The sequence below is a fragment of the Leptonychotes weddellii genome, chromosome 16 (assembly GCF_054177405.1).
Source record: "Leptonychotes weddellii isolate Sample4059 chromosome 16, ASM5417740v2, whole genome shotgun sequence".
Lineage (NCBI taxonomy): Eukaryota > Metazoa > Chordata > Mammalia > Carnivora > Phocidae > Leptonychotes > Leptonychotes weddellii.
The window spans coordinates 41,597,564-41,622,881 of NC_138384.1; the positions used below are offsets into that span (position 1 = coordinate 41,597,564).

Here is a 25,318-nt window from a genome sequence, read left to right on the forward strand (position 1 = left end):
AAAATGACACAGGCTCTAAGGGGGCAATTGTGGGAACTGCGTGAACTAGTTCAAGCATGTGAAGCACGCAGCAGAGGGCCCGCCAGACATATAATTTTCACTGCAAACCCCCAAATGTCAATGCCCCACAGAATCTGGTGACCATGTGGCCCAGCTGTGGGACGGTAACTCCTCGAGGGATGCTCTCATGTTCTTAGCTCCTGCCCGCTAAATACGGGGGCGAGGGACCGAGCGGTCAAATGGCAACTAACCACCCCCCATATTTCCATACACCCTGGGGGGGGGTGCTCCCACGCCACGAGAAACATGGGCCCCAGTCACTTCCGGTTACAGATGGGGAACTGCAGTCAGGACTGTGCTGGTGTCTCCCCAGCCTTTCTGAGCAGTGACAGGCTCTGGGGCTGGACTCGGACTCGCTGGTGACATCTGGCAGCTCACTGGCTGCCGAGCCCGTTTCTTCAGGCTAAGACCGGGATGCTAAGACCCGCAGGGCCTCACCACCGTGCCCGTTCCCTCCCCGACCCATCTGGCTCTGCTCCAGCCACCACCAGAGCCACACGGAAGCCTTGCTGGTGCCCCACCTCCCGGAGGCCTCCTCCCGGGCTTCCCTCGGATGCACCCCCCCACCCCACCCCCCGCAGCTGTCCCTCACTAACGTATTAAATTCGCCCTCCCCAAACCCCCTCCCTGCTCTTCGCTTTCTTCATGGCATTTACCACCACCTGACAAACGCTGATTTTCTTTGCTCCTCACCCTGCTGCTCCTTGAACCTGGGACCTGGAGGGGGGGTCATTCTTTACCCCGGGTGCCCCACAGGTATCGGTCAGACTGGCGGGTGGAGAAGGGGGGTTTCCCAGTCGGAAAGGCTTTCGGGGGGGGCAAGGTGGGTCCGTGCCCCCAGGCCCACAAGCTCATCCGGGTGCACAGGGACTGAGAGGCGAGGCCAGCTGCTGGTTTATTTTCCGCGGAGGTAGTGGGGGGCGGCGGCAGCCGCGGGAGGGGCACCCTGCCCCGGCTTGTCTCAGCTCTTGGAGTAACGCCTCTGCAGCGATTCCCGGTAGAAGCGGAAGACGTGTTGCGAGGCAGCCTGGGCCGTGGCCAGGCACTGCTGGAGCTGGAGGCGGAGAGAGAGCTGGTGGTGCTGGGGCCTCCCCTGCTCCCGCCCGGCTGACCCCACAGCCTGCCCCGACCCCGGCTGGTTCCTGGAGCTCCCAGGCCTCCTGCCTCCCCTGAAGTAGGGCAGGTGGCCAGGGGAGTATTTCAAAGGCCTTTCTTTCTTCCCCACTTGGTGGGCTCTTTCTTAGATAGGGAACAGAGAAAAAGGGGAGGGCTTCGGGGGTCTGATTCCGGCAGCTCCAGGAGTGTGGACAGGTGGGAGCAGGCATCCTGACCCCTGGAAGAGGCCTCATGAACCTGGCCCATCTCCAACTGGAGATCTAGAATTTCTGAGCCACAGGCCCTGTGATGCCAGATCATCTTGGAAGCCGTGGAATCTGGGACCCCAGCTCCTGAGCACCACACATTCCTAGGCTCATAGGAGGAACGGGTCGGAAGTGCTCTCGGAGACCAGAGCACTGGGATTCTGGGAACGCACCGCTCTGAGCTGGAGGTGCCTCACGTCCTGATCCCAACCTGAGCTCTCTCCCCTCTGCTCTCATGACTGTGGCTTCCCTTTAAAATTCCCACAAGGGCTGGGCGCCTGGGTGGCTCAGTTGGTTAAGCGACTGCCTCCGGCTCAGGTCATGATCCTGGAGTCCCGGGATCGAGTCCCTCCTTAAGCAGGGAGTCTGCTTCTCCCTCTGACCCTCCTCCCTCTCATGCTCTCTGTCTCTCATTCTCTCTCGCAAATAAATAAAATCTTAAAAAAAAAATTAAAAAAAAAAAAAATTCCCACAAGGGTTTCTGTGCCTACTACGTTTGAAAATGCCTTTTACATACAGAAGGGACGTAAGGAAGGGGCTCTCCTTCAACCTTGCAGGGTCCCAACAAGACCTCACATCCAGGAGGGATCTGGCCCTCACCCCATCTCCACACAGGTACCTCAGCATCGGAGTAGAGCCCCTTGGTGGTGGACATCAGCAGCTTCCGTTCCACGCTGTCGAGCGCAAAGGTCAGGATGGCCCGGGCCTCCTAGGGATGAGGTAGGAAGGACACCTGGACTCTCCCCTCGGGCAGAGCCTCAGCTAGTCCCAAAGAGGGGACCTGCCCTTCCCCCAGCCTGCACTCCCAAGTGTAGGTGTTTTGTCTACGCACCGCCCCTGCTTCCCTGGGCAATGCTCTTGGCCTTTCCTTCTGTGGAAGTGCTTCCCATGCCCCGATGCCACCCACATGGTCCCAACAGGGGCTTCCGGACACAGTATTCCCGCCTGTAGGGGCGGCCGCGCGGCCAGTCATCAGCCGGTACCTCTCAGCCCCCTGCTCCCCTTCCCGGCTCTGTCCCACCAGGGCTGGAAGCTGGCAAACTGTTTCCCAGACTCCCTGGCCAGTTAGGTGCCCCCGGTAATCTGGGGGTGAGGCTGAAGGAGGGAGGGCCACATCCCGCCGTCACTGACAGAAGCAGGGGCTATGTCGTGGAGGCTGGGGGCGTGGGGGGCTCCAGGGCCAAGCCAGGACGCCTCATGTGTGTCCAGACCCACCTATGACTCCCAACAGCGCAGACTGGGAGCTCCCTACAGGCTGTTAGTGTCTGGGTATCGCCCTCCCTCCTGTTTGCTCCTTTGGCTCTTCCAACACGATCATGACCCATTTCCTGCAGTAAATTCCCTATCTGGTCTGAAATACCTCAGGTGGGTTCGGCTTTCCTGACGGGATGCGCCCATCACAGGACGGGGTGAGTATCTCGGAATAACCAGAGCCCTGGGTGCTGTGAACTTGAGCTGGTGAGGAAAGCATGGAGCTCTAGGGGCTGATCACAGGCTCGGGCAAGATGCTGGCTAGAGAATGGAACCGAGTGGAACCAATGTGCATAAGACAGCAGAGGCTGAGAAGCCAGACGAGGAAATCCTTATGGTATTTGAGACCCTGGGTCTAGCTGGACCTCTGTTCTGAGTTTCATAGCGAAGGTCCATACGTTCCCTTTTAACTTAAGTGGGTCTGAGCCGGGGTTCTAGCACCTGCCCTGAAGAACAGACCAGAGCTTGCCAGCTGGGACCGATGTGATAGGAGCCAAGTGTTTTGGGGAAGCGAGGCCGCGAGGGGCAGTGTCTGCTCGCAGCCGTTCACCAGCCCGGCCTTCAAACCTACCTTTTCTTGCTTGGCTGTGGGATCCAGCACGAGGGTGCCGTCAGAGTTCAGAGCACAGGTGACCCCACAGAAGAGGGCCCGCATGGGCACCCCTGCATCCACCAACGCCATGCAGGCGGCGTTCAGGCAACAGGCCAGGAGCTGGGTGCCACAGGGCGGGGTTAAGAAGCGCTCCCACCACAGGGATGGCCCGCCAGCGCTTGTGGCCAGACTTCCCTAACTGACCACGGGGAGGCGGGAGGGCACAGTGCTTCTAGGTGGTTCTGGAATCAAGCAGCCTTGGGTTCCTGACCCGCCTTTGCCACCTCTCAGCTGTGTGAGCTTGAGCAAGTGACTTACTCTCTCTGAGCCTCAATCAGGGGTCATAATGATACTCGACAGATTTGTCCTGAAGCACGTGCCAAGCACTTTCAGGGAAACTGAAGGCGGGGAGGGGAGGAACCTCCCATAATCACATGTGGAGGCAGCCACCACCAGGTGACAGAGGGAGGAGCGAGCCCGGGCCTGGAGCCAGACAGCCGGCCCTCGCTCAGTTTCCTCTAGTCTCTGCCCCCAGCCCCATCACAGCGGCTAAGGGTCCAGCTCTAGGGTCAGTCAGTCCCAGCTCTGCCACTGCCCCTCCACTCCACCTCCCTTCTGGGCTTCAGTTTCCTGCTCTGTGAAGCCCCTCTAGAAACGCCCATTTCTGGTTCTCAGCCCCAACCTCTCACCGAACCACAGGGGTCTTTCTAGGCCAAGCTGCTGACCCAACTGCTCAGCCTGCTCAGGACTCCCCTAGCATTGCGCCAGGGCAGAGTGGAGGTCAACGGCACAGGCTTTGCAGGCAGTCAGGCCTGGGCATGAGTTCTCTCTGCTGCCTTCCAGCTGTGTGACCCTGGGCAAGCAACTTTCCCTCTCGGGGCCTGCTTCCTCACTGCAAACATGAAGACACAAGAACACCCATCTGCCAGGGGCCTTGGGCTCTGGGAGCAGATGGCTTGGGCTCAAATCCTGGCTCTGCCGATCACTAGATAGGAACCGACCTTGCTGTGCCTTAGTTTCCCCATTTGGAACACGGGGATTATAAAAGTGGCACCTATTTGTTATGCTGTGAGAATTAAGTGAGTTAATATGTGTCAGGCACTCAGTGAGTCCTCAAGCAGTGTCTGCTCTTCTGTTCTTCAACAAGCGGGTGACTATCAAGTGTCTGGAGGCCTTCTGGCTAACAGAGCAAGGGAGGCCATCTGGGAGCTTCTGAGGGACTTCCTGGAGGTGGCGGCCCAGGGGAAAGGATACAGAGCCAGCATCGCTGACGACCTGCAGCACCACAGTGATGGAGGTGCGGGGGTGCAGTGTTCCCAATACCACAGCTTCACACGTGTTCCTGATCAGCCGCTCCCGGCTCTTCTCCGCGACGCCTGGGGAAATCAGGGGTGGGGTGGGGTGGGGTGGGGTTGTCAGCCTCTTCCCTTCCATCTGGCTCACCTTCCTCCATATGCCCCACCCAAGGCCTCTGGAAAGGGCCTGCTGTCTCCGCCAGGGTTGGCGCAGGACCCTGCATGGATGACAGAGGATCCCCAGTGGGAAGGAGGCAGGGCCTGACTGATACCCACCTCACCCCTGCCCCCTCTGGCTCCAGCAAGGGAGCCTCTTGCAGGAGGAAAACCCCAGAGTTCCCTGGTCCCCTGCTGCTGCCCACTCCCATCCCCATGTACCCAGCCCCGGGAGTGAGGGGGCGAGTAAATGAATGGAATGTAAATGAGTGGAACGCCAGGTTAGTGGAAAGGAGGAGGGATAGAGCCAGGAAAGAGGAGTGAGGGAGGACAGACTAAGGTGGGGAGGAGACACCAAGAGCTGGGGAGGGGGGGAGGGCGGAGGGGGCACTGGGGACAGCGGTGAGGAAGAAGCTGGAGATCCTGCTGGGCCCAATTACCAGGCAGCCCGATCTTCGGCCGCAGGATCACCTCCAGGGTGGCCTTGTTGAAGATCTCTTTGCTGACCTTCACCTCGGCTGGCCCATACACGCCCGCCAGGACCGATGTATCCCCTGGGGAGACAGCAGGGGAGGCCTCATGCACATCTTGCTTTCCTGGGGGGGGCAGCGCAGCGCCCTGAGAGTGTGGGGACCAGGCCAGCAGCCAGGCCTCCCCACCCCCGTCAGCCCCAGTCCAGCCCACCATTCGCTGGCAGTGATTCTCTGAGCATCTGCTTCACTCACGTCTCTGCTTATGCTTCCTCATCTGTGAAATGGGGATGATAATGGCGCCTCGCCCATCGTGTCGATCATAAGACACTGAGGACACTGCGGGGCATGTGTGGAGTTGTTGACTTTAGCTGTTGTTTACTTGAACAGAAAGTTCTTCCCAAGAGCTAACCTTCCTCCCCCTTACTGCAGTTGGTCTCAGCTCCTTCCAAAGCTTCCTCCAACCTGGCTCTCTTCCCTCAGGCTCACGTCCCCAAACTCTGCAGGAGTTGGGACCCCTGAGAAAGGGGAGTCTGCTTCTCCCTCTCCCTCTGCCTGCCGCTCCCCCCGTTTGTGCTTTCTCTGTCAAATAAATGAAATCTTTAAAAAAAAAAAGGGGGGGGGGAAGAAGAAGCCTGGCTTCCAGTCCTGTCTGCCTCCTGCTGGCTCTGTAACCTTGGCTGATTGTGCTCACTTCTCTGGGCCTCAGTTTTATCCTCTGCAAAATGAAGAGACTGGACTACACCAGTGGCTTCCAAACTTTTCTCTCCATAACTCCCAATAAGACATATATTGCATGGGCGCCGCTCCACACTCATGCAAATGTCTGCGTGTGTAAACAGAACAAAGGCCTCACAAAACAACTCTTCCTGTCACTGCTCCAACACACTCTGATGCTTTCTACTCTATTCCAGTTAATTTACTTTTCCTTATTTACTTTTAAGATTTTTAAGTGACCTCCACACCGCACGTGGGGCTCGAACTCAGCACCCTGGAATCAAGAGTTACATGCTCCTTGGACGGAGCCAGCCCGGCGCCCCTACTCTATTCCATTTAAAAACAAAAACAGAAAAACACTACGGAACGCAGCTGTGGTTTCTCAAGCCCGGCTGCACACTGGAATCACTGGGGAGCTTGAGAAGATCCTGATGCCCAGCCCCCTCTCCCAGAGATTCCGATTCAACTGCGGGGGCGGGGAAACAGGCACTGGGCGCATCCGAGCTCCGAGGGCCATTCCAGCGTGCAGCTGGGTCCACAATCTGCAGTGGGAAACACAGAGCGGGAGCACAGCTTCAAAACACCGGCCTGCACACAGAATCTTCGCGGTGCTTACAACTGCAGAGGGGCCAACCTTGGCAGGTGCGCGGTGGATTCTCGGACTCCGCTTTTTTAACAACCCCGTTAAGAGACGCCGAGGCCAGAAGCGGGTGGGACATACTCTCCAGAGTCTGCATGGGGTCCTGGGGTTTGGGAGTTTTAGAACACGGGAGGGGCCACCCTCCTCAATATTTCTGACGTCGAAGAAACTCCAGGCATGTGAATGGAGCAGAAGAGCTAAGTCTTGGGGAGGACCTGGGAAGGTCCCCGGGGTCAGGGCACCTTTCCTGGGTTGGGGAGGAGGAGCTGCAGAACTGAGGGATTCTCTTGGCTCCCGGAGAATCTGCCCTCAGAGGGGAACTTAACCACACCGACAGAATGAGATCCACACAGTGGTCTTCATTCTTGTTAGTCTGGACGAGCTGCCTGGGGCCCCCATGAACCTAGGGAGACCCTCCCTGACACCTTCTCAAGGACGTGGCTCCCACAATTCTCTCTTCTCTGGACCCACATCCACCTTCAACTCCTGCCCCATGTATCTGATCCCCATACAGCAAAGCTCCTAAAGACACGTCTCTAACTTGCTGTCTTTTTCTTTTCCACCCCGACCCCACCACTCCACCGGAGCAGCTTTTTTTTTTTTTAGATTTTATTTATTCATCTGACAGAGAGAGACACAGCGAGAGAGGGAACACAAGCAGGGGGAGTGGGAGAGGGAGAAGCAGGCTTCCCGCCGAGTAGGGAGCCCGATGTGGGGCTCGATCCCAGGACCCTGGGATCATGACCTGAGCCGAAGGCAGACGCCCAACGACTGAGCCACCCAGGTGCCCCAACCGGAGCAGCTCTTGATGGCGTCATGGATGACATACGTCCAGACTGTCCAGTCACAGGTCTGGAGGATGGATGCAGCTGGTGGGCCCTTACATCTCAAACACTTCTCCAGGCCCCAGGTCAGTGCCCTCTCTTGGTTTGCCTCCTACCTTTCTAGCTGCTATTTTCTCTTTTCCTAGCTCCTCACAGGTTAGAGGACCCAGGGTTGAGTCCTGTGATGTCTTCTCTTTCCCATCTACACGCCTTTTCTTGATTTCATCCAATCAGTGGCTGAAATACCACCTATAGCCAGAGGATTCCAAATTTTATGTCCAGATGGGGTCTCTCTTCTGAACTGCAGACTTGTATGTCCTACTGCCCTGTCCATGTGATCGCTGTGATGTCTACCAGGCCCTGCAAACTTAATGTTCCAAACTGACCTCCTCAGCTTCTCCCAGTACAGCTGATTCGGGAAAAACACCTCGGTTGTTATCCCTCTCCTTTTCACACCCCAACACCGAGCCACCTACAGATTTTGTCAGTTTTACTTTCTTTCTTTTTTTTTTTTTTAAAGATTTTATTTATTTATTTGACAGAGAGATAGAGAGAGAGCATAAGTAGGCAGAGCGGCAGGCAGAGGGAGAGGGAGAAGCAGGCTCCCCGCTGAGCAGGGAGCTTGACGTGGGGCTCGGTCCCAGGACCCTGTGATCATGACTTGAGCCGAAGGCAGTCGCTTAACCAACTGAGCCACCCAGGCGCCCTCAGTCTTACTGTCAATATACACCCTGAATCTCACCATCTCCACTGCTTCCACTCTGGTCCGAGCCACCACCATCTCCCCTTCTCTCCCATACCTCTACAGTCAACCCCACAGCCAGAGAGAGTCTGTTAAAATATATTCAGATCATGTCACCACTCTGAGCAAAATTTGGGAGCAGTGGCCCCCAGCTCATTCATTAGGCCTCAAATGACAGGCCATCCTCCTTACCTCTCTCCAGCTTCCTCACTGCTCCAGCCACACCATCTGCAGACTACTCCTCAAACATACCAGGCACGTCCTTGCCTCAGAGCCTTTGCCCCCCCGTTCTCCACCCTCAGTATGCTTTTCCTCCTGCTATCTTTAGGGTTTGCTCCCTTACCTTTAGGTCTTTATTCAAATGTTACCATCTCATCAAGGCCTTTCCTGCCCATCCTGTTAAGAGTGCAATCCTTGGGGCCCCTGGGTGGCTCAGATGGTTAAGCGTCTGCCTTCAGCTCAGGTCACGATCCCAGGGTCCTGGGATCGAGCCCCCATCAGGCTCCCTGCTCAGCGGGAGGCCTGCTTCTCCCTCTCTCTCTGTCTGCTGCTTCCCCTGCTTGTACACACTCTCTGTCAAAAATAAATAAAATCTTAAAAAAAAAAAAAAGTGCAATCCTCTCTGGCACACCCTATTCCCCATTCCCTACTATATTTTTCTCCACAGCATTTCCCTATATATTTTACTTAGTTATCTTTGGTCTGTCTGCCCAACTAGAATGTAAACTGTTAGGTCAGGAATTAAAATGTTTTTTATCAACGTATTCCCAATGCCCAGAACAGTGCTTAGCACAAATACATAGGTGTTCAATGAAGGAACGAATGAAGACAGGTTTTGCACCTGGGTAGAAGGTAATGACCCTAGTGAGGAGACTGAAGCATTTATGGGGGTGATCCTTAGGCCTATCTCGAGAGGAATGTTTACCTGGGTCAGGGAGTTGAGTCTAGTCTGAGATGCATTTGGCTAGGGCAAGGGGATATTTACCCAATAGGGAAGACCTGCCCCAAACTTAGAGAGAGACTCATATGGAGAGATGTATATCACAGTCAAAGGGATATTTACCGCATCTGTGGGGAAGAAGGGGGACATCACTCTCAATCTGAAAAGTATTTACTTGGGTAAAAGACATGCCACAGTCCAAAGAGTAATGAGGCCGGTGGTGGTGATCCACCAGTCTAGGGTATTTTTTTTTTTTTTAATTTTATTTATTTATTTGACAGAGAGAGACAGAGCAAGAGAGAGAACACAAACAGGGGGAGTGGGAGAGGGAGAAGCAGGCTTCCTGCGAAGCAGGGAGCCCTATGTGGGGCTTGATCCCAGCATCCTGGGATCACGAGCCTAGCGGAAGGCAGACGCCTAACGACTGAGCCACCCAGGTGCCCCCAGTCTAGGGTATTTATGCATATGGACAGGTCCGCCTCAGCCTGGCGTGTACGGACCCTGCGTGTGCGTGGGGGAGGCGGGAGACGAAATTAGTCAAGAGAGATATTTACTTTGGTGCGGAGCGCTTCTCTATTCTGGAGTATTTGGTCTTATGAGGAGGTCTGCCCCTTTCTCATCTGAGTATTTGACAGGATTGGCGATACCGTCTCCCTTGCAGGCGGGAAGGAGAGATATGTTATTCTGGCACATCCGGTAGCATCCCCCCGGGCAAGAACTGCAACAGTCCAGGAGGAACATTTATCAGCTAGTGGCACTCCTTTGCAAGGTACACTGTAACATCCTTCTAAAACAAATACAACGTGGCGAACATGGCCCGCGCAGTATTTACGTAGGTTAAGTTCTTACCTTGCAGGAAAGAGGCAGAGCCGTCAGGCCGGGAGAGCAGGTTCTGTTCACACGCAAAGTGCCGGAGGCTGCAGCCCGGGCCCCGTGGGCCGGACTCTGTTCCGGACTCAGTGCGGATCTTGGCGTCAGGCAGCATCGCCCCATCCATCGCCCCAGACCCCACGTGCAGCCGCGGACTCTCGCTTCCGCCCTAAAGCGCGCGCCTGCGTACTGGCTGCGTATCCAGTGCGCACGCGCCGCTCCGGGGCGCCAGGACCCGCGCCCGCACGTGGCTCCGCGTTTACTAACAATCTGGCCCCTCCCACTCCCGCCTCGCAAATCCAGGAATGCCATTGGAGAGTAGAGATGAGGGGGCGGGCCTTGGCATGAGCTCGTCCTACCCGAGGCCCCCTGGCCCTAAAGCCCTGAGGCTCCGGTTAGGTTGTCCTCTTCTTTGCCTGTTACAGAAACAACGAAGATGAGGCGATCAGAGTGATTTTTGGCAAGCTAGATTGTTTGGTCCACCCATACCCGTGCCCTAGAGACTGCAGGATTGGTAACTCGCGGTTTCTTGGCAGGGCGGTGCTAACATTTCAATCAGGTTCATAAAGGGGCAGCCCGCAGTCTAGCCGAGGAGAGGGGCGGAGTGCTGAGGGGTTGTTAGCCAAGATGGCGGTGGCGGCTGCAGCAGCGAGGGTCTGGGGCTCAAGTCGAGGCTTGGGCCAGGCTGGCCTCCTGCTCCTGCGGCGGCCTGGGGCTCGGGGGCTGGCTAGATCTGTGAGTACCTGGGGAGTTTTCCCCGAGGGAGAGTAAGGATGTCAACGCCGTCTTCCGATGTGGGGTCTGTGCAGGGAGTGAAGGAAGGGCTGTCACAGAAGGGACTGGGGCTGGGAGAACTAATCGGAGAAGACAGTCGGGAAGAACTTCCATTTCCTCAGGAAATGAGAAGTGAGGCAGCTCCTTTGTGGACCCGGAGGGAGGGAGACAACTTGGAGAGAGGGAGGGGATTCCTCTTTAGTTGCCACTCAACCCTACGGGAGGCCGCGTGGAGGGACACGGGAGGAAGGCGAGACATTTCCTCGCAGGCATTGGAGAGTGAAACTGCACGAAGGAGAGACTTTCTTCTTGGTAAAGGCCCCCCCTCCCCCTTCAAAAAGGAGAAAAAAGAGATCGGGTTCTCCGACGCGGGCTTTCAAAGTGCCCTGCATTTTTTTGTTCCTTTACTACTGTTCTGATTTTAAATGAATTGCGTAACAAAGTCGTTTGATCCTGTGTCCCTGATCGAATGTCAGAACAGGGACCTTGTCTAATGTTTTGGTCACTCAACAGAGGAGATAATCAGTAAAATTTTGTTGGGGAAAAGAGGAGGGAGAGAGGTCCAGACAGGGCACCACCTTGCCCACGTTTCTGAGTAACACTTGAGAAATGCCTAATTCTTCTTCTTCTTTTTTTTTTTTAAGATTTTATTTATTTGGGGTGCTGGGGTGGCTCAGTCGGTCGAGCGTCTGCCTTCGGCTCAGGTCACGATCCCAGGATCCCAGGATCCTGCCGGCGTTGGGCTCCCTGCTCGGCGGGGAGTCTGCCTCTCCCTCTCCATCTGCCTCTCCCTCAGCTCATGCTCTCTCTCGCACTCCCTCTTTCTCGCAAAAATAAATAAATAAAATCTTAAAAATAAAAAAATAAAGATTTTATTTATTTATTTATGTGAGAGCGAGAGAGAGAGCGTGAGCAGGGTGAGTGAGGGGCAGAAGGAGAAGTGGACTCTGCTGAGCCGGGAGCCGGATGTTGGGCTCATCCCAGGACTCCGGGATCATGACCTGAGCCGAAGGCAGACGCTTAACCTGAGGCAGATGCTTAACCCACTGAGCCACCTAGGGGCCCCCGAGAAATGCTTAATTCTTATCAAAAGGGATCAAAAGGGTCAGAATCCCCTTGCGTTGATGCTGCTAACAGTTTAAGTTCACACAGCAGAAGTCTAGCTGGAAGTTCCGATTAGAGGGAGAGAGGCATTGGGCTGCGGAAGAGTCATGAACTGAAATTTTATAGATCAGAGAGTAGTGTTTTGGAAGGTGAATTCATATTCCTAAACTGCTGCTTTTCAGCTGTGTGGCCTTGGGCAAAGGACTGCTCCTCTCGACCTCTACAGAGGGGTGCATTTCCCTCTTTCTAAAATGCTAACTGACCACCTTGTAGGATTGTAGTAAAAATAAAAAATGTAAAGTGCTGAGAACTGGACCTGGTATTTAATAAGGGCAATAGGAAAGTGAGGGTGGAGGGAAGGGACAGAAACTGACCTTGGAGATCAGAAGAAAGGAGGTGACCTTGGCAGGACCTGGATTGGTGAGGGCCCTTGGAGGGAAAACTGTCCAGGTCTTGTGAGGTTGGGTCTGACCCTCTGATCCCTAATCCATTAGGAGAGGAAGGTAGAATTGGTGGGAAGACACTCTAGATAGGGAGAGAAGCAGGGGAGGAGAATGAAGAGGATGGGCCAGGTGTGAGGGGGAGGGGACATAGATAGGAAAAGGAGTCACCTTAAAGCAGGTAATTGTGTAAATGGTTGCTGGAGCAGGCTGGGGGTGGGGCAGCTTCCTGCCTTTGGGCTGTTGTTTGTAGCTTTTTTTGGAGCAATCAGATCCTGCGTGGCTGATTCCAGTCCCAAGAGTCCATTGGCTGGGCCTGTGGGGCGGGAGGTGGGCAGGACTGGGGCAGAAAGTAGGGAGAGGTCATTTATGGCTGATTAAATCCTTCCTTCCAGGCTCAGTCTCCCTGCTGCTTTTCTCTCTTGACTCCCCTCCTTAATTTTTTTTGGTGGGTGATGGGATGGGGGGATTTTTTTGGAGGGGGTTTTTCAGGGTATTTACCTTTTGTGTATTTTTAAGTTTATATATATATATATATGGTTTTTTTTTTTTTTTTAAGATTTTATTTATATATTTGACAGAGAGAGTGGCGCGCGCGAGCACGAGCAGGGGAAGCGGCAGGCAGAGGGAGAAGCAGGCTCCTCACTGAGCAGAGAGCCCGATGTGGGACTCGATCCTGGGACTCCAGGATCATGACCTGAGCCAAAGGCAGACGCTTAACCAACTGAGCCACCCAAGCGTCCCTAAGTTTATATATTTTTTATAGTCCTTGCTTTCTCTTCCCACTTTTATTACTCCAATTTTTTTTAAAGATTTTATATTTTTGAAGTAATTTATACACCCAGTGTGGGGCTTGAACTCATAACTCAGAAATCAAGAGTCGCATGCTCTACCAACTGAGCCAACGCGGCACCCCTCTCCCACTTGTTTTTTCTAAGATTAAAAAGGAGATTTTTTTGAGTTAAGGGAAGGAGTGGTGGGATTTAGTCAAAAAAGATTTTAAACAGTACTTTTAAAGATTTTATTTATTTTTTTGAGAGCGTGTGCTCGTGCATGAGCGGGTGGGGGGAGGGAGAGGGAGAAGCAGATTCCCTGCTGAGCCCATTGAGCAGGGAGGCTGACGCAGGGCTGGATCCCAGGACCCCGGGATCATGACCTGAGCTGAAGGCAGACGCTTGATTGACTGAGCCACCCAGGCACCCCTAGTCAAAGATTGTAGACCAGGATCTGTGGAACATTTTGTGATGATGATGGTCTTCTAGATCTGTGCAGCCCAGTACGGTAGCCACTTGACTACACATGGCTACTGAGCTCTCAGTGTGGTTAGTATGGCCCAGGAACTGAAGTTTTCATTTTATTTAATTTCAATAAGTTTAAATAGCCACGAGTGGCTGGTGGCTGCCATATTGGATGGTGCAGTTTCAGCGCATTAAGGCCGAGCCTAGAGATAGTGCTTTGGGGGAAGGTTGAGAGGCTGTGTTGTAGCTGACGGATGGGTTGTTGGAGCAGGCGGGGTTGGGGAAAAGGCTGGGGCTGCCTGACTTCATCTCTGCCTGCTTGCCTCTCCTTTCACCATGTTCTTGACTGAAAGCCCTGTTGCTCAGGAGGCCTTTGTCTGATTCTCCGTCCCTCCCCGCCCAGGTGAGAGCAGATGTTTTAGTGCTCAGGGAGAAGAGGAGAAAGGAAATTTAATTGTCAGGGAGTCCTGAGCTGGTTTCTCAGCCACCACCCCAAGAAGCAAGAGGGACCCCAGCCAAGTCACTTCACTTCTCTGAGCCTAGCAGGTGGGGTGAGTGGAGTCTCTCCTCTGGGACAGAGCTGTGTGTGTGGATCATCAGTGATGTTTTTCTGACCCAGCTGTCAGGGGCAGCCCGTTGGGGACCGCAGTGCCCCAGCGCCCCGTGCACTATCTCCAAGTGGCGGTGCCCAATGTGTGTTGAGGGATGAATGGAGATGGTCATTGCTTGTCTCCTCACCGTATGGGTCCATCTCCCTCTTGGCTAGTGTCTTAAGGTACGAGGCCTCGTTTTTCACGTTAGGAAGCACTTACGAGTTATGCTACCAGTTCACTCCATTATTCTGTCTAATATAGCCACAATAATAGGGACCGGCAGTTTTCTCCTATCACGAGTGGGGAAACCGAGGCCCAGGGAGGTGAGGTCTGACCTCGGAGTTCTGGACTCTAAAGCCCAGTTTCTCGCCATAGTACCAGGCTGCTAGGAGAAGCGCTAGGGCTTCGGTTCAAGTCTTGCAACATCGTGCTCGGTCTGGTCTTGGCGTGTATCAGCAGCTTCTGCCTGGGGCCTTCGGGGCTGGTGAGAAGCTGGGATAGAGGGGCTGGCCTCAGCCCCCACCGTGCCCTTCCCTCCCTGCGCTTCAGCCCCACCGGCCCTTTTACCCCTCCCTTGGGTGAGTTCCTTACATCTGGTGGCCTTTGTAGGAATATGGTCCTTTAGGTGTCAGGTGACAGGCCACTTCCTCGGACAACCATTCCTGACCCCCCCGCCCTGTGTCCATCTGTAAAATGGGGACAGCAGTAACACTTCCCTCAGAGAGACGTGAAGATGAAAGGAAATGGTCTTTAGGAGGCACTTACCACGTATCCCAAGTACTGAGTAAGGTCTCAAGAAGTGTGGGTTGCAGTTTTTCTCCAGGGCCAGTAAACGTGCAGTCAGGGGAAGGGTGTCCTCCCTCGGGACTGCCCACTAGCACTGCCCCGGGCCGCATCGTGCTTGCCAGAGCCCCTGGCTTCTGTGGCCCTCGCTGTCTTAGATGCAGAGGACTCAGCCCACTGGCACCATCCCCAAAACCGTCCACGGCTGGACCCCACCTTTTTTGGGACAGCTGTAGTCAGGCTGCCTGGCTTCGTGTGCTGACATCACTCATGATCTCCCTGCCCCAGGACAAGTCACTCCCGCCCCCCCCCACCCGAGCCTCAGGGCCAGCTCTGTTTTACCAAAGCGAGACAGCAGTGCCTGCCTCATGGGGTTCAGAGAGCACAGAGGCAGAGAGGAGGTGCTTTGTGTGGCACCGAGTTTGCGCTCCTTACTAACATGCCGTGGCCTCGCTGGGCCCCAGGCTCTCTCTTCTTGCCTTGGCCTTGGTAGTTCCCCGGGACTGGCGCTTTCTTCCCCCTAGCCTCTGCCTGCCTCACCCCTGCTGGTCCAGCAGGCCTCGGCGTAACTCCCCCTCCTCCAGAGAGCTTTTCCTCGCGTTCCCTCTGACCCTGGCCACAAAAGTTCCCCCTCGAGCCATAGCAGGTGCTTTGTACCCTCCTCACCCCAGGCCTGTGGAATGGCAATCCTCATCCTTTCCACAAGGGGACACCAGTTCAGGGTGACGTGGTGGCGCTGCCGGAAAGGGACAGAGCCGGGACAGAGCCGGGACAGAACTGTTTAGCCCGGAGTCTCTCATCCTGGGTAACCATCTGGTGGTCCTGCCCCAGTCTGTACCCTGCGTGTTCGGTGTTCGTCACCCGGCCCTCCCTCTCCTCTCCAGGCACTTCAGGGCCCGGCATGGCTCCATTCAGTAGCTTCCTGCTGGACAGTAATGATCATCAAATACATCAGCTGCTCGTGTTTGCGGATTGTTCTGTGTGCCGGGCCCTGGGCTGAGCGCTCTGAACTCGTCCCTGTGATGCCCCGGGAGATAGGTAGTCCTGCCACTGCTTCTGGGGGAGGAAACAGGCTCAGGGAGCTCTCCTTATACAGCCTGGAGGCTGGAGTCTACTCTGTGGGGAGTCTTAACCTTAACCTCAGGGCCAGAGGGAGTGGCTCCACAGGGGGGCAGGCACCCCAGTGCCTGCTGGGTGGACCAGACCCTCCAGAGCAGGCCTCTCTGTTTCCTGTGTGGTCAGAGCAAGGCTTTGTGTAGATCTCTATAGCCTCTGCCATTGTAAGTTACCGGCCACCACGACAAACCCATCCCCACCCCCCACCATATTCTGAAGAAAAAGAGGGTGGAGTCACATCCTTCCTTGGGCTATTCTACCCCCCCCCCCGACATTTCCTCCGCCCAGCCGCTCACCCAGTCCACACACAGTAGCTCTGGGGTCCAGACCCCAGCATCTCCACGGGCCTAGGAAGGAAGCCCCCCCTGCCCCGCAAGGCCGGAGGCCAGTGTGGGGTGTGCCAGGGTGCCCCGATGGCAGCTGTCCATCGTCCGGAGGCAGGCAGAGTCCTGTCCTGACAGCCCAGTCTGTTCTCAGCCCTGTGACCTTGTCCTCTGCCCCCTGCCGGCCCCAAACCCCCAGCCGGCCTGTCCACGGTTTGCTGTTACCGTCTGGGGTTGCCCTGCTGCCAGACCTTCTCCCCAGCTCTTCCCTCTCCTCTTTCCAAAGGGCCAGCCATTTTCTGCTTCCTGTTTCCTACCCGTCCGAGATTTTGGGGTGGTTTCCCTTTCTACCAAGTTTTGAGCTTATAAACAGTGTTCCCATCCCTGTGCTGAGCCCTTTGTGTGCCTCATGGCAGGAACTTTCTGCAACAGCCCTCTGCGGCCTTTCTACAGATGAGGAAATTCACGGGGACAGGGCATTTTGCAAAGAGCCCTGCGGGGAGCTCAGATCCTGGCACCCACATCATCGGCCTCCAAGGCCAGTGAACCCAAGTGCTCATCCCTCCGTCCCTTCAGTGATGGGCTGCCGAGTGCCTGCTGTGTGAACCAACACTGCCTTCCCCGAGCTTGTGATCTGTGCCGGAGGCAGACACAGACCGCTGATCCTCCGGGGGGGATGGAAAGGTCTGGCCGGTGTGGGTGCTCTTGGGGGGGGGGCGCGGGCGGCCGGAGTTGGCGGCTTCCCTCGCAAGCAGGAGAAGCCGTGGTCAGGCCTGGACCTGCCCTGCCGTGGGGAGTGTCATTTCCTTTATTTTCTCACAGCCACAAGCGCAGATAAATGCCCCAGTGCTCGGCTCCCCCCCGGATGCTCGGCGCTCTGCTGGGCAATTTGACGGGGGAAGTGGGGCACACACCTGAGCCCGCCGGCTGTGCTTGAGCTCCTCTGGAAGCGAAGCCACCATCACCGGCAGCCACGGGAAGGGAGCTGTAGCTGGGGGGCTGGGTCAGTCATGGCAGTTGGGGTGAGGTGCAGGGCTTTGGGGTCTGCGTTGGAAGCCCCATCCTGACTGACCTATTTTTAGCTGTGGTGCAGGTGATTCCCTCCCCCCCCCACCCAGTATCTCCGCTTCCTCCCTCCTCAGGGGCCATAGTAGGTGGTCTGTGCCTCAGACACCCTCTGAGGACCCAGTGAGACTGTGGGTACAGAGCTCCGCCGGTGGCTGGCAAGTGCTGGATAGAGGGGAGCAGGGCAGTGCTGAGACCAGGTCAAGGCTGAGAAATGGGGTTGGCGTGCATCCTGTGGCGCCCGGAGCCTGCCCAGTGGTCTTTTCCCGGGCTTTCCCTGCCAGCTGAGGAGGTGCCATGCCCCCCACAGGGCTCTCCAGCCACTCAACTTCTTCCAGGCTCCGCGAGTGACATCCCGTCCCTCGCTTTCTGCCTTTGGCGTGTTCTTTGACCCCAGCCTCCGGGGCTCCTTCCCTGACACCCGGCTGCCCTCCGGCTCTCAGCTCTCAGCTCTCAGGATGCTTCCTCAGAGAAGCCTGGCTCCTTCCCACTCTCCCGTGCTCAAGGCTTCTCTTGGGCAAAGACAGATCAGCCCCAGCCTCAGCCATACTTGCTCAGCAGCCGGCTTCCCCGCTGGGCCGCAGTGACAGATGTCTTGCTTCTCTTAGGTCCCCAGAACCCAGCACAGGGCTCAGAACAAAGCAGGTGCTCAAATATTTGTTGAAGGAGTCAGTCTGGGCCTGGAGGGGTGGGGGTTAGGACTGGAGCGCAGAGGCCATCGAAGCGGGGAAGTTTCCCTGGGGGTGGGGGTGGGGGAGCAGACATTCTAGTAAAGAGATGGGCGCAGCCATGTGGTGGCAGAAGTGACAGTTGACCTTTCCTGAGTGTTTGCTGTATGACTTCCAAGTACTCTGCTAACCATTTCTATGTGCAGGATCCCATTTAAGCCTCACGACACTTCCATGAGGTGGTCTCCCTTTTACAGATGATGAAGGAGAGTCTGGCGGAGGGGAAGTCACTTTCCTCTGGTCACCTCGCAAGGGATTTGAACCCAGGCAGGCTGACACCTAAGAGCTCACAGACTCCCTTGATTCTGGGTGGCTGCCCTGGTTGTGTGGGGCCACTGGAGAGCCCATCCGGCCGGACTCGAGGGCACGGGGGGCAGGTGGGCTCTCCAGTGGAGAGAGAGGGTGTCTGGCCAGACTGGAGAGGCCTTGAATGCCAGGGTGAAGCGGCCAGGCCCTGATAGAACAGCTACCGGTTCCTGAGCCGACTGCCCCTCTGCTGAGTCTTTACAGCTGCCCTGTGGGATAGATAGTATCTTCCCCCCAATTTTACAGATGAGGAATGGAGACACAAAGGAGTCTGGTAACTTGCCTAAGGTCACACATCAAGAAAGTGGTGGAGCTGGGATCCGTAACCGGTGTGTCAGGGCCCTCTGGGGCCCCGGGGGCTTAACTACCAGGCCATCCTGCCTGGCGCTGTGAGGTCGAGCCAGGGAACCCTCTGCTGCTCTGGACATGAGAACCCCCACCCCCACCCTGCTCTCTCCCCAGCTCCCCCAGAGACAGGCGCAGCAGCACTTCCCGTCCCTGGATGACAAGCCCCAGTTCCCAGGGGCCTCGGCGGAGTTTGTAGACAAGCTAGAATTCATCCAGCCCAATGTCATCTCTGGGATCCCCGTCTACCGTGTCATGGATCGCCAGGGCCAGATCATCAACCCCAGCGAGGATCCCCACGTGAGAGGCCCCCACCTTACCCCCATTGTGTCTCTCACGCCCGGGCCCCTTGTCCGTCTCCTCTCTGGTCCCAACTGCCCCATGTCTGTCTGTGCCTCTGTCCACAGCTGCCCCAGGAGAAGGTGCTCAAGTTTTACAAGAGCATGACTCTGCTCAACACCATGGACCGCATCCTCTATGAGTCCCAGCGACAGGTGCGTGGCCTCGGGCTGGGAAGGGGGGTTCCCTGAGGTCACCCTGCCTGTGTTCGAGCCAGAAGATGACTCCTAAGGAGGAGAGGGTGGGATGGAGATCCTTTGTCTCGGGGTCCTCAGAGTCCGAGGACTCTTGGGGTTCTCTCGGTGCTATGGAGGAAGAGTGTGGGAAGGGTGCTGCCCAAGAGCAGGAGGATGGATCAGATCCTCCTGTGCTCCCGGTTGGGGGCATGGCTGTGTCGGGGGTGGACGGGCAGGAAGATCTGACGGGCCTTCCCCTTGGGAGCTCACGGTCCTGAGAAACGGGGTGCCCCTCTGGGCTTCCTGGGGCACCTGTGTCAGATGGGCTTTGAGCCTCGGCCGTGTTCATGTCAGCGGGCAGAGACCCGGTCCGAGCAGCGTCCACAAGGAGCAATTTTTGGACTCAAATAACATCACATCCGGAGGGTCCAGTTTCAGGCATGGCTGGATCCCAGGGGCTTAGTGTTATCAGACCTGTTTCTCTGTCCGAGTGTCTTTTCTCCTGTCTCAGCGTCCTTCATTCCCAGACAGCAGTGGTCTCTGGCAGGTCTAGGCTCGTGGACAGATGGCAGAGAAGGGATCAGGATACGGGCTCTGGAGCAGGACTTTACAACCAAAGTCTTCATTCTGCCACTTTGTAGCTATGTCCTGGGGCAGTCGCTTCATCTGTCAGGTCTTCCGTTTTCTTGTCTGTACTCCGTTCGTGGGGTTGCCTTAAGGACTTCGGTGGCATGTGTCATGGCCTTAGGAAGAGTGATGCTGGTGTTTATCGTAACCCTGCCAGCCTCACGATGACTGTCCTTTCTGCTTAGCAGTGGAAAGAGAATGTCTGCTCCCTGACGTTCCAGCAGAAGGCTGGGGCTAATGCTCGCCGTCTGGGCTTTGGTCACAGGCCCCGCCTTGAGCTAGCCCCTGGCCACGAGGACCATGTGCCCATCCCCAGGATCCAAGGGAGCCGTGGAATCCGTCCCTCCCAAGGCCCAGGGTTCCTGTGGGAAAGGGGGGAAGTATGTTGGGCAGTGGGCCCTTGGGTGCCCACTGCACCTGTTGGGTCAGGAGTAGGGATGGGCTTAAGAATAGAGCCCCCAGGCCATCCCCCTGTGGACTAAAGCATGAGGCCCCCTGGCCTACGGGACAGTACTGAGCAGACTCCCACCCACAGGGCACTATGTGTGGGTTTTCCAAGTTAGGGTAGTGCCTCCACTCTGAAACTTGCCCAGAAACTTCCTTGGCTCCCGCAGCCCACAGGGGCAGGCCAGGCCCTTCCTCTTCCTCTGTCTCCTGTTCCCCTGTGGCCTCGGCTCTCCGCAGCCTTACCACCAGGCCAGGCCACCCCTCCCACCCTCTCAACATGCCTGGGCTCCTTCCTGCCTGTGTTGGCTGTGCAGATAGGGGCTTTGGAATCCAGCGGCTGTGGGTCCAATCACAGCTGTGACTTTGGGCAGCGATTTTTCCTGGCTTTGTCTCAGTTTCTTCAGTATGCTAAGAAGTGAGGAAAGCAAGGTTAGGGGTAGGAATTCTGCTGAGGCCCAGCACAGAAAGTCCCTTGTCCGCTGGCTGCCACAGAGGAGGCCTCAGTAAGATCAGCTCATGTGTCAAGGCTCAGCTTATATTAGCTAGGCTTCTGTTTAGCTGTAAGTAACAGACCTCCCCCAAAGCACCCCCCACCCCAAATCCTAACAGAAACAAATGCAGTAGCTTAAACAGATTAGGAGGGTTTTTATCTTGCATAAAAGAAATCTGAAAACGGGGTTTGGGGCTGGCATGGTGGCACCACAATGTCACTGGATACCCAGCTTTGGCTTCTCGCCTTGAGGGCCCTTCATGAGCCAAATGGCTGCTGGAGCTCCCTCCATCACACCTCATTCCAGGCAGGAAGCGGAAGGAAGGTGGCAGGTCAGACATGGTATGTCCCAGCTATCTCCTCATACCCACCTTTCTAGACCTTTGCAGGCAGCCCCACCCAGTAGCATCTGACATTGCATAGGTCGCTCCCAGCTGCAAGGGAGGCCGAAATGTGGTCTTTCCATCCAGGCAGTTGCTGCCTATGGAATGGGATCTCAGTTAGCAAGCAGGAAGAGGGGTAGGATACGGGGTAGGCAACCAGCGACCTCTGCCTCCTGCCAGGTCCTGTTTCCTGGGTGGGAAGGCACTCAGGCTCCTCCCCGCACCACCCTCGACAGCCCTCCCAGGCCTTGAGCACCCAGCATCTGCCCACGTGGCTGTGGGAGGTCAATTAACTTTTAATTGGCTCCCCACTTAGAAGAAAGCTTTATTCATCTAGTTCTCCCACCACGACAGAAAGCCTGGACTGCAGAACACATGAGGACTGGGCAGGGGGCGTCCGTCAGATACTGACCCGAGCTCTCTCACTTTACACATGGTGCTGGGGAGCTTAGTTCTGGCCCTGTGCCAGGGGTGCCCCAAATCTCCAGCCAGACTTCACCTCTTAGCCCCAGATCTACTTGGCTTCTTGCCTTGGGTGTCCCACACCAAATTCAGCCTGTCCAGACTTGACCTCAGTGTCTTCCTCCCTTAGGCCATTTCTCAGCGGAGGGTGCTACTGTCCGCCCACTGCCCAAGCTGGAGACCTGCATCTCCTCCCTGTTTCTGTTCTCCCCCTCGTATCACTTTCTCCCATCTTATTTACTTTGTCCCTACGGGTTTAGTTAGAAATCCATTCTGCTGCTCAGCACCACGCCAGGAGCCCAGACTTCCTACCTTCCTGCTTCACCATCGTGGGCGAGTTGGCTTTCATCCCACATGTGTTGCCTCATTTTCGCAAGATGGCTGCCACTGGTCCAGCCTCCCAGCGGTGTGCCAGGCAGAAGAAGGGCTGGCGCCTGTTACACTCCTCTCTTTTGTCAGGAAAGCAAAAGCAGACTTCCACTTAAGTCTCTGGCTAGAACTGTATCTGCGGCCACCTCTGGCTATAAGGGAGATTGGGAGAATGTTTGGCTTTTCCAGGCTCTAGAATTGGGGGGGGGCTCAGGAGAAGGGAGTCGGCCGGGGCGCCGGTGTGGCCCGCCAGCAAGGGTCTGCCGCTCCCTTGGTGCTCTCCCCTCCGCTCCCCTGCCTGTCTCCTGCCACGACCAGGCCTGGCCACCACCCCCTCTTGCCTGGTGGGCTGCATCCAGTCCTGTCTCCACCATCCATTTCCCACAAGACAACCATAGAGCTGTTTCTAAAATGTTGCTCTGAGGAGAGCCATGGGTGCAGTTCTCAAGGTAAAGTCCCGGTGTGTCATTCATTCACTGCCTCACTGGGTCCTGCCTCTCCTGCCTTGTCTGTCCCCACCCCTCCCACATTCTGGCCTCGTGGTCTTGACTATTCCCTCTGCCTGGAAACCTGCATCTACCCCCAGCTGTGCCCGGCCCAGGCATTTCTCCCTGCCGCCCCTCGGGTGGGCCGGGCACGCACGTCGGCCTCCCATCACACAGCCCCTGCGCTTGGCTCTCACCGACCTGGCAGTTCCTCCGTGGAGGCGGGAAGCCCGGCCTGGCCTGGCCCGGGACGTGTGTATGGTGATGAATGACGTCTCCAGAAGCTGGCCAGTTATCCGGATGGTTCCCTGTCATTGCCCAGCATAACGGATCCCGGGCCCCTGGGCCCTCCCGCACCCCCAGGGCCGGATCTCCTTCTACATGACCAACTACGGCGAGGAGGGGACGCACGTGGGGAGCGCAGCGGCGCTGGACAACACGGACCTGGTGTTCGGCCAGTACCGGGAGGCAGGTATGTCTGCCCTGCTGGTGCGGCCTGTGTCTGCGGTCCCCGTGGGGGCAGGTCAGGCCCAGTCCCCCAGGGCGGGAAGGCGAGAGGCCCGCGTTAGCTACCCGGCGTGCTCTGCTGGGAAGAGCTTTCCGAGCAAGGAAGAGCCAAGCCGGGGCCGGGGGTGTGTGGCGGTGGGCTTCCTCCGTCTGGAGGCCCGGCAGGTGGGGGGTGGTAGGGCAGAGCCTGTGCTCGGGGTCGCTCTGTGCTCTGCCGGCTGTCACATTCAGGGCAAGGTGCTTCTCTTCTGTGAGCCTCAGTTTTCTGGCCTCGGCCACGGAGCTGATGATGGCGCCGTGCCCCCTGCCCTGGGAGTGCTGTGGCAGCATGCGGTCAGGGCGGGCCTGGCCCCCCGTGGGCCCGCACGGGGACCCCTGTCCTGGCCTCTCCGGGCGCTGTGCCCGTGAGGGAGCAGAGCAAACAGGGCCTGGCAGGGGCAGCCGGGGCGGCCCCTTCTGAGTGAGGGAGTGACAGGACCAGAGGGTCGGAGATGGGCGTGAAGCAGGCAGGAGTGACGGGGCCAAAGGCTGTGGAGGGGGGTCACGGGGCAGGGGACGCAAAGCCCGCAGCACAGGGCCCGGCAGCGGGTAAGTGCTCCGAGTCGGAGGTGATGTGCGGGGGGGGGCTCTCTCTTCAGCAGGGGGCAGGCTGGCCGGGCAGGCGGGTGCCCACTGCACCCGACTCCCCATGCCCCGCACTCTAGGGGGACAGACGCCCTGTGTATTGGGTGTCCCCAGACACTGGGCTGTGCGCCCGGCCCCAGCCAGGTTTGCTCTTTCTGCGGAAGGGGCCTCTCGGGTGAGGACTCCAGGCAGGACGAGCGGGGGGCTTGGAGCCATGGGCAGCCACCGGGCTCTCCAACCCCGGGTGGGGAGGGTGTTGGGGGTGGTCTGGTCCTGGCCGCCCTGCTGGAGGGAGCCCTCCGCGCCGAGGCCCCTGCAAAAGGCAGCCCGCATCAGGGCAGACGGGAGGGGTGTGCGCTCCGCGGGGAAGGCGCCGCGGAGACCTGCGCCTGGCCTTGCCAAGGCAGCCGCTCACCTCAGGCCCCTCCTGTGAGGAGAACGGGGGCGCTCAGAAAAATAGCCGCCCTCCGCCAAGCTCTTCAAGGCCAAGGTGCTGTTCTGAGTGCTGGAAGCAGAGGGGGCGCTACCTCCTTTCACCTGCCACGACCCCACTGGAGGAAGGAGCCTCCCAGCAGCCATGTTTCCTGTCTGAGCCAGGCGGCAGGCAGCCCAGAAGGTTCCGTGCCAGGGCCCAGGCTACATGCCTCCTGAGGGGTGGAGCAGGGGGTCCTGGCATCAGCCCTCTGTGGTGCTGCCCACGTGGGGCCGTTTGGTATAAACCAAGGATGTCCGTGGAGTGCCGACCGGGGCACCAGCAGGAAGGGGCGCTTGTCAAAGGGAGCTCAGAGGCAGCACATTTCCATGTAGAGCAGTAGTTCCCACAGGGCCTGCGGTTTCCTGGGGCGAGTCAGAGCCACCTGGGGCCTGGGCCCAGGACTCCTGGCCCTGCCTGCCATTCTCACGTGCTAGACCACACACTGCACCGTGAGGAAACCCCCCTTTCCCGCTTCGAGCGCAGCACCTCCTCTGTGCTCTGTGTTATGTACGGCGTGGCCACTCCGTGTGTGAGTCTGTGTCGCCCGACAGGAAATCCCACGTCTAGTTCTATGAAAGGCGAAGGCTGACGTCACGCCCCGCGCCCCTCACCCCAACTCCCACTTCAGGTGCGTGCTCGGGGCCGATTGTCCAGGCAGCGCTCACCATGTGCGGGGGTCTCGGCGGTGGAACCCGTTAGCCGGGGAACACTCTCCCCCAGCCCCACCGCCCTGCTGCAGCCTCAGCCGTGAAGGGTGAGCTTTGCGTGGCCCCCACAGCCCAGCCCACCACCTCACAGTGTGACCTCGAGCCGGCTCTGGGAGCTCTCCTACCTCAGTTTTCTCATCTGCCAATGGGGAGAATAATCCCCCTCCCTTGGGGGGTCGTTGTGAGGATTAATCAAGTTAATCTCTGGAAAGTGCTCAGAATAAAGGCGCCTGGCACCAAACGTTATATTCACATTGCAGTCATTCGGGGAACGTGTGCACAGCCCGTGCAAAATGTGTCTTCTGTGCAGTGTGACCCCCGTTACGTCATCACGTGAAGAAAGTTCTCTAATAAAGCAGAGATTTGGAAATGCCTGCACCAGCCAGCTGCCCCTCTGCATTGCTCAGGTTCTGGGTGCTTCCATGGGCGTCCTTGAACCCCCAGTGCGGCCCCTCAGGTGTGGGCGTTTCGATTGTCCTCCTTTTCAGGGGGCG

The 25,318-nt window shown here is 57.1% G+C and overlaps 2 protein-coding genes across 5 annotated transcripts; one reads left to right on the forward strand and one right to left on the reverse strand.

Annotated features, from left to right (window-relative positions):
• Nucleotides 1-931: 931 nt before the first annotated feature.
• EXOSC5 (exosome component 5) lies at nucleotides 932-10,118 on the reverse strand. 3 transcript variants are annotated; one of them, XR_014140929.1, is made up of 7 exons: nucleotides 9,898-10,118; nucleotides 5,156-5,269; nucleotides 4,519-4,640; nucleotides 3,244-3,384; nucleotides 2,254-2,366; nucleotides 2,041-2,130; nucleotides 932-1,114 (listed from the first exon to the last, which is right to left on the reverse strand). XR_014140929.1 is itself a non-coding variant. In XM_081806948.1 (6 exons), the coding sequence occupies exons 1-6, from the start codon at nucleotides 10,043-10,045 to the stop codon at nucleotides 1,022-1,024; spliced, it is 708 nt and encodes a 235-aa protein (XP_081663074.1). In that variant the 5' UTR covers nucleotides 10,046-10,116; the 3' UTR covers nucleotides 932-1,021. The 3 variants fall into 3 exon arrangements, 2 of the variants coding, with proteins under 2 accessions (XP_081663074.1, XP_030877455.1); XM_081806948.1 differs by lacking the exon at nucleotides 2,254-2,366 and having other exon boundaries at nucleotides 9,898-10,116; XM_031021595.2 differs by lacking the exons at nucleotides 932-1,114; nucleotides 2,254-2,366 and having other exon boundaries at nucleotides 1,127-2,130; nucleotides 9,898-10,117.
• Nucleotides 10,119-10,393: 275 nt separating this feature from the next.
• On the forward strand, nucleotides 10,394-25,312 carry BCKDHA (branched chain keto acid dehydrogenase E1 subunit alpha). 2 transcript variants are annotated; one of them, XM_081806950.1, is made up of 4 exons: nucleotides 10,502-10,653; nucleotides 18,851-19,033; nucleotides 19,141-19,227; nucleotides 22,875-23,554. In XM_081806950.1, the coding sequence occupies exons 1-4, from the start codon at nucleotides 10,546-10,548 to the stop codon at nucleotides 23,424-23,426; spliced, it is 930 nt and encodes a 309-aa protein (XP_081663076.1). In that variant the 5' UTR covers nucleotides 10,502-10,545; the 3' UTR covers nucleotides 23,427-23,554. The 2 variants fall into 2 exon arrangements, with proteins under 2 accessions (XP_081663077.1, XP_081663076.1); XM_081806951.1 differs by lacking the exon at nucleotides 18,851-19,033 and having other exon boundaries at nucleotides 10,394-10,653; nucleotides 22,875-25,312.
• The last annotated feature ends 6 nt before the right edge of the window (nucleotides 25,313-25,318 follow it).

Excerpts from the sequence above, each read along its gene's own strand:
- EXOSC5 (XM_031021595.2), bottom strand. The coding sequence starts at position 10,045 with ATGGATGGGGCGATGCTGCCTGACGCCAAGATCCGCACTGAGTCCGGA. Across the intron at positions 5,270-9,897 it reads CTCTGCCTCTTTCCTGCAAG|GGGATACATCGGTCCTGGCG; the intron begins GTAAGAACTTAA and ends CTGTCTCCCCAG. Across the intron at positions 4,641-5,155 it reads GCCGAAGATCGGGCTGCCTG|GCGTCGCGGAGAAGAGCCGG; the intron begins GTAATTGGGCCC and ends TGATTTCCCCAG.
- BCKDHA (XM_081806950.1), top strand. The coding sequence starts at position 10,546 with ATGGCGGTGGCGGCTGCAGCAGCGAGGGTCTGGGGCTCAAGTCGAGGC. Across the intron at positions 10,654-18,850 it reads CTCGGGGGCTGGCTAGATCT|CTCCCCCAGAGACAGGCGCA; the intron begins GTGAGTACCTGG and ends CTCTCTCCCCAG. Across the intron at positions 19,228-22,874 it reads TCTATGAGTCCCAGCGACAG|GGCCGGATCTCCTTCTACAT; the intron begins GTGCGTGGCCTC and ends CCGCACCCCCAG.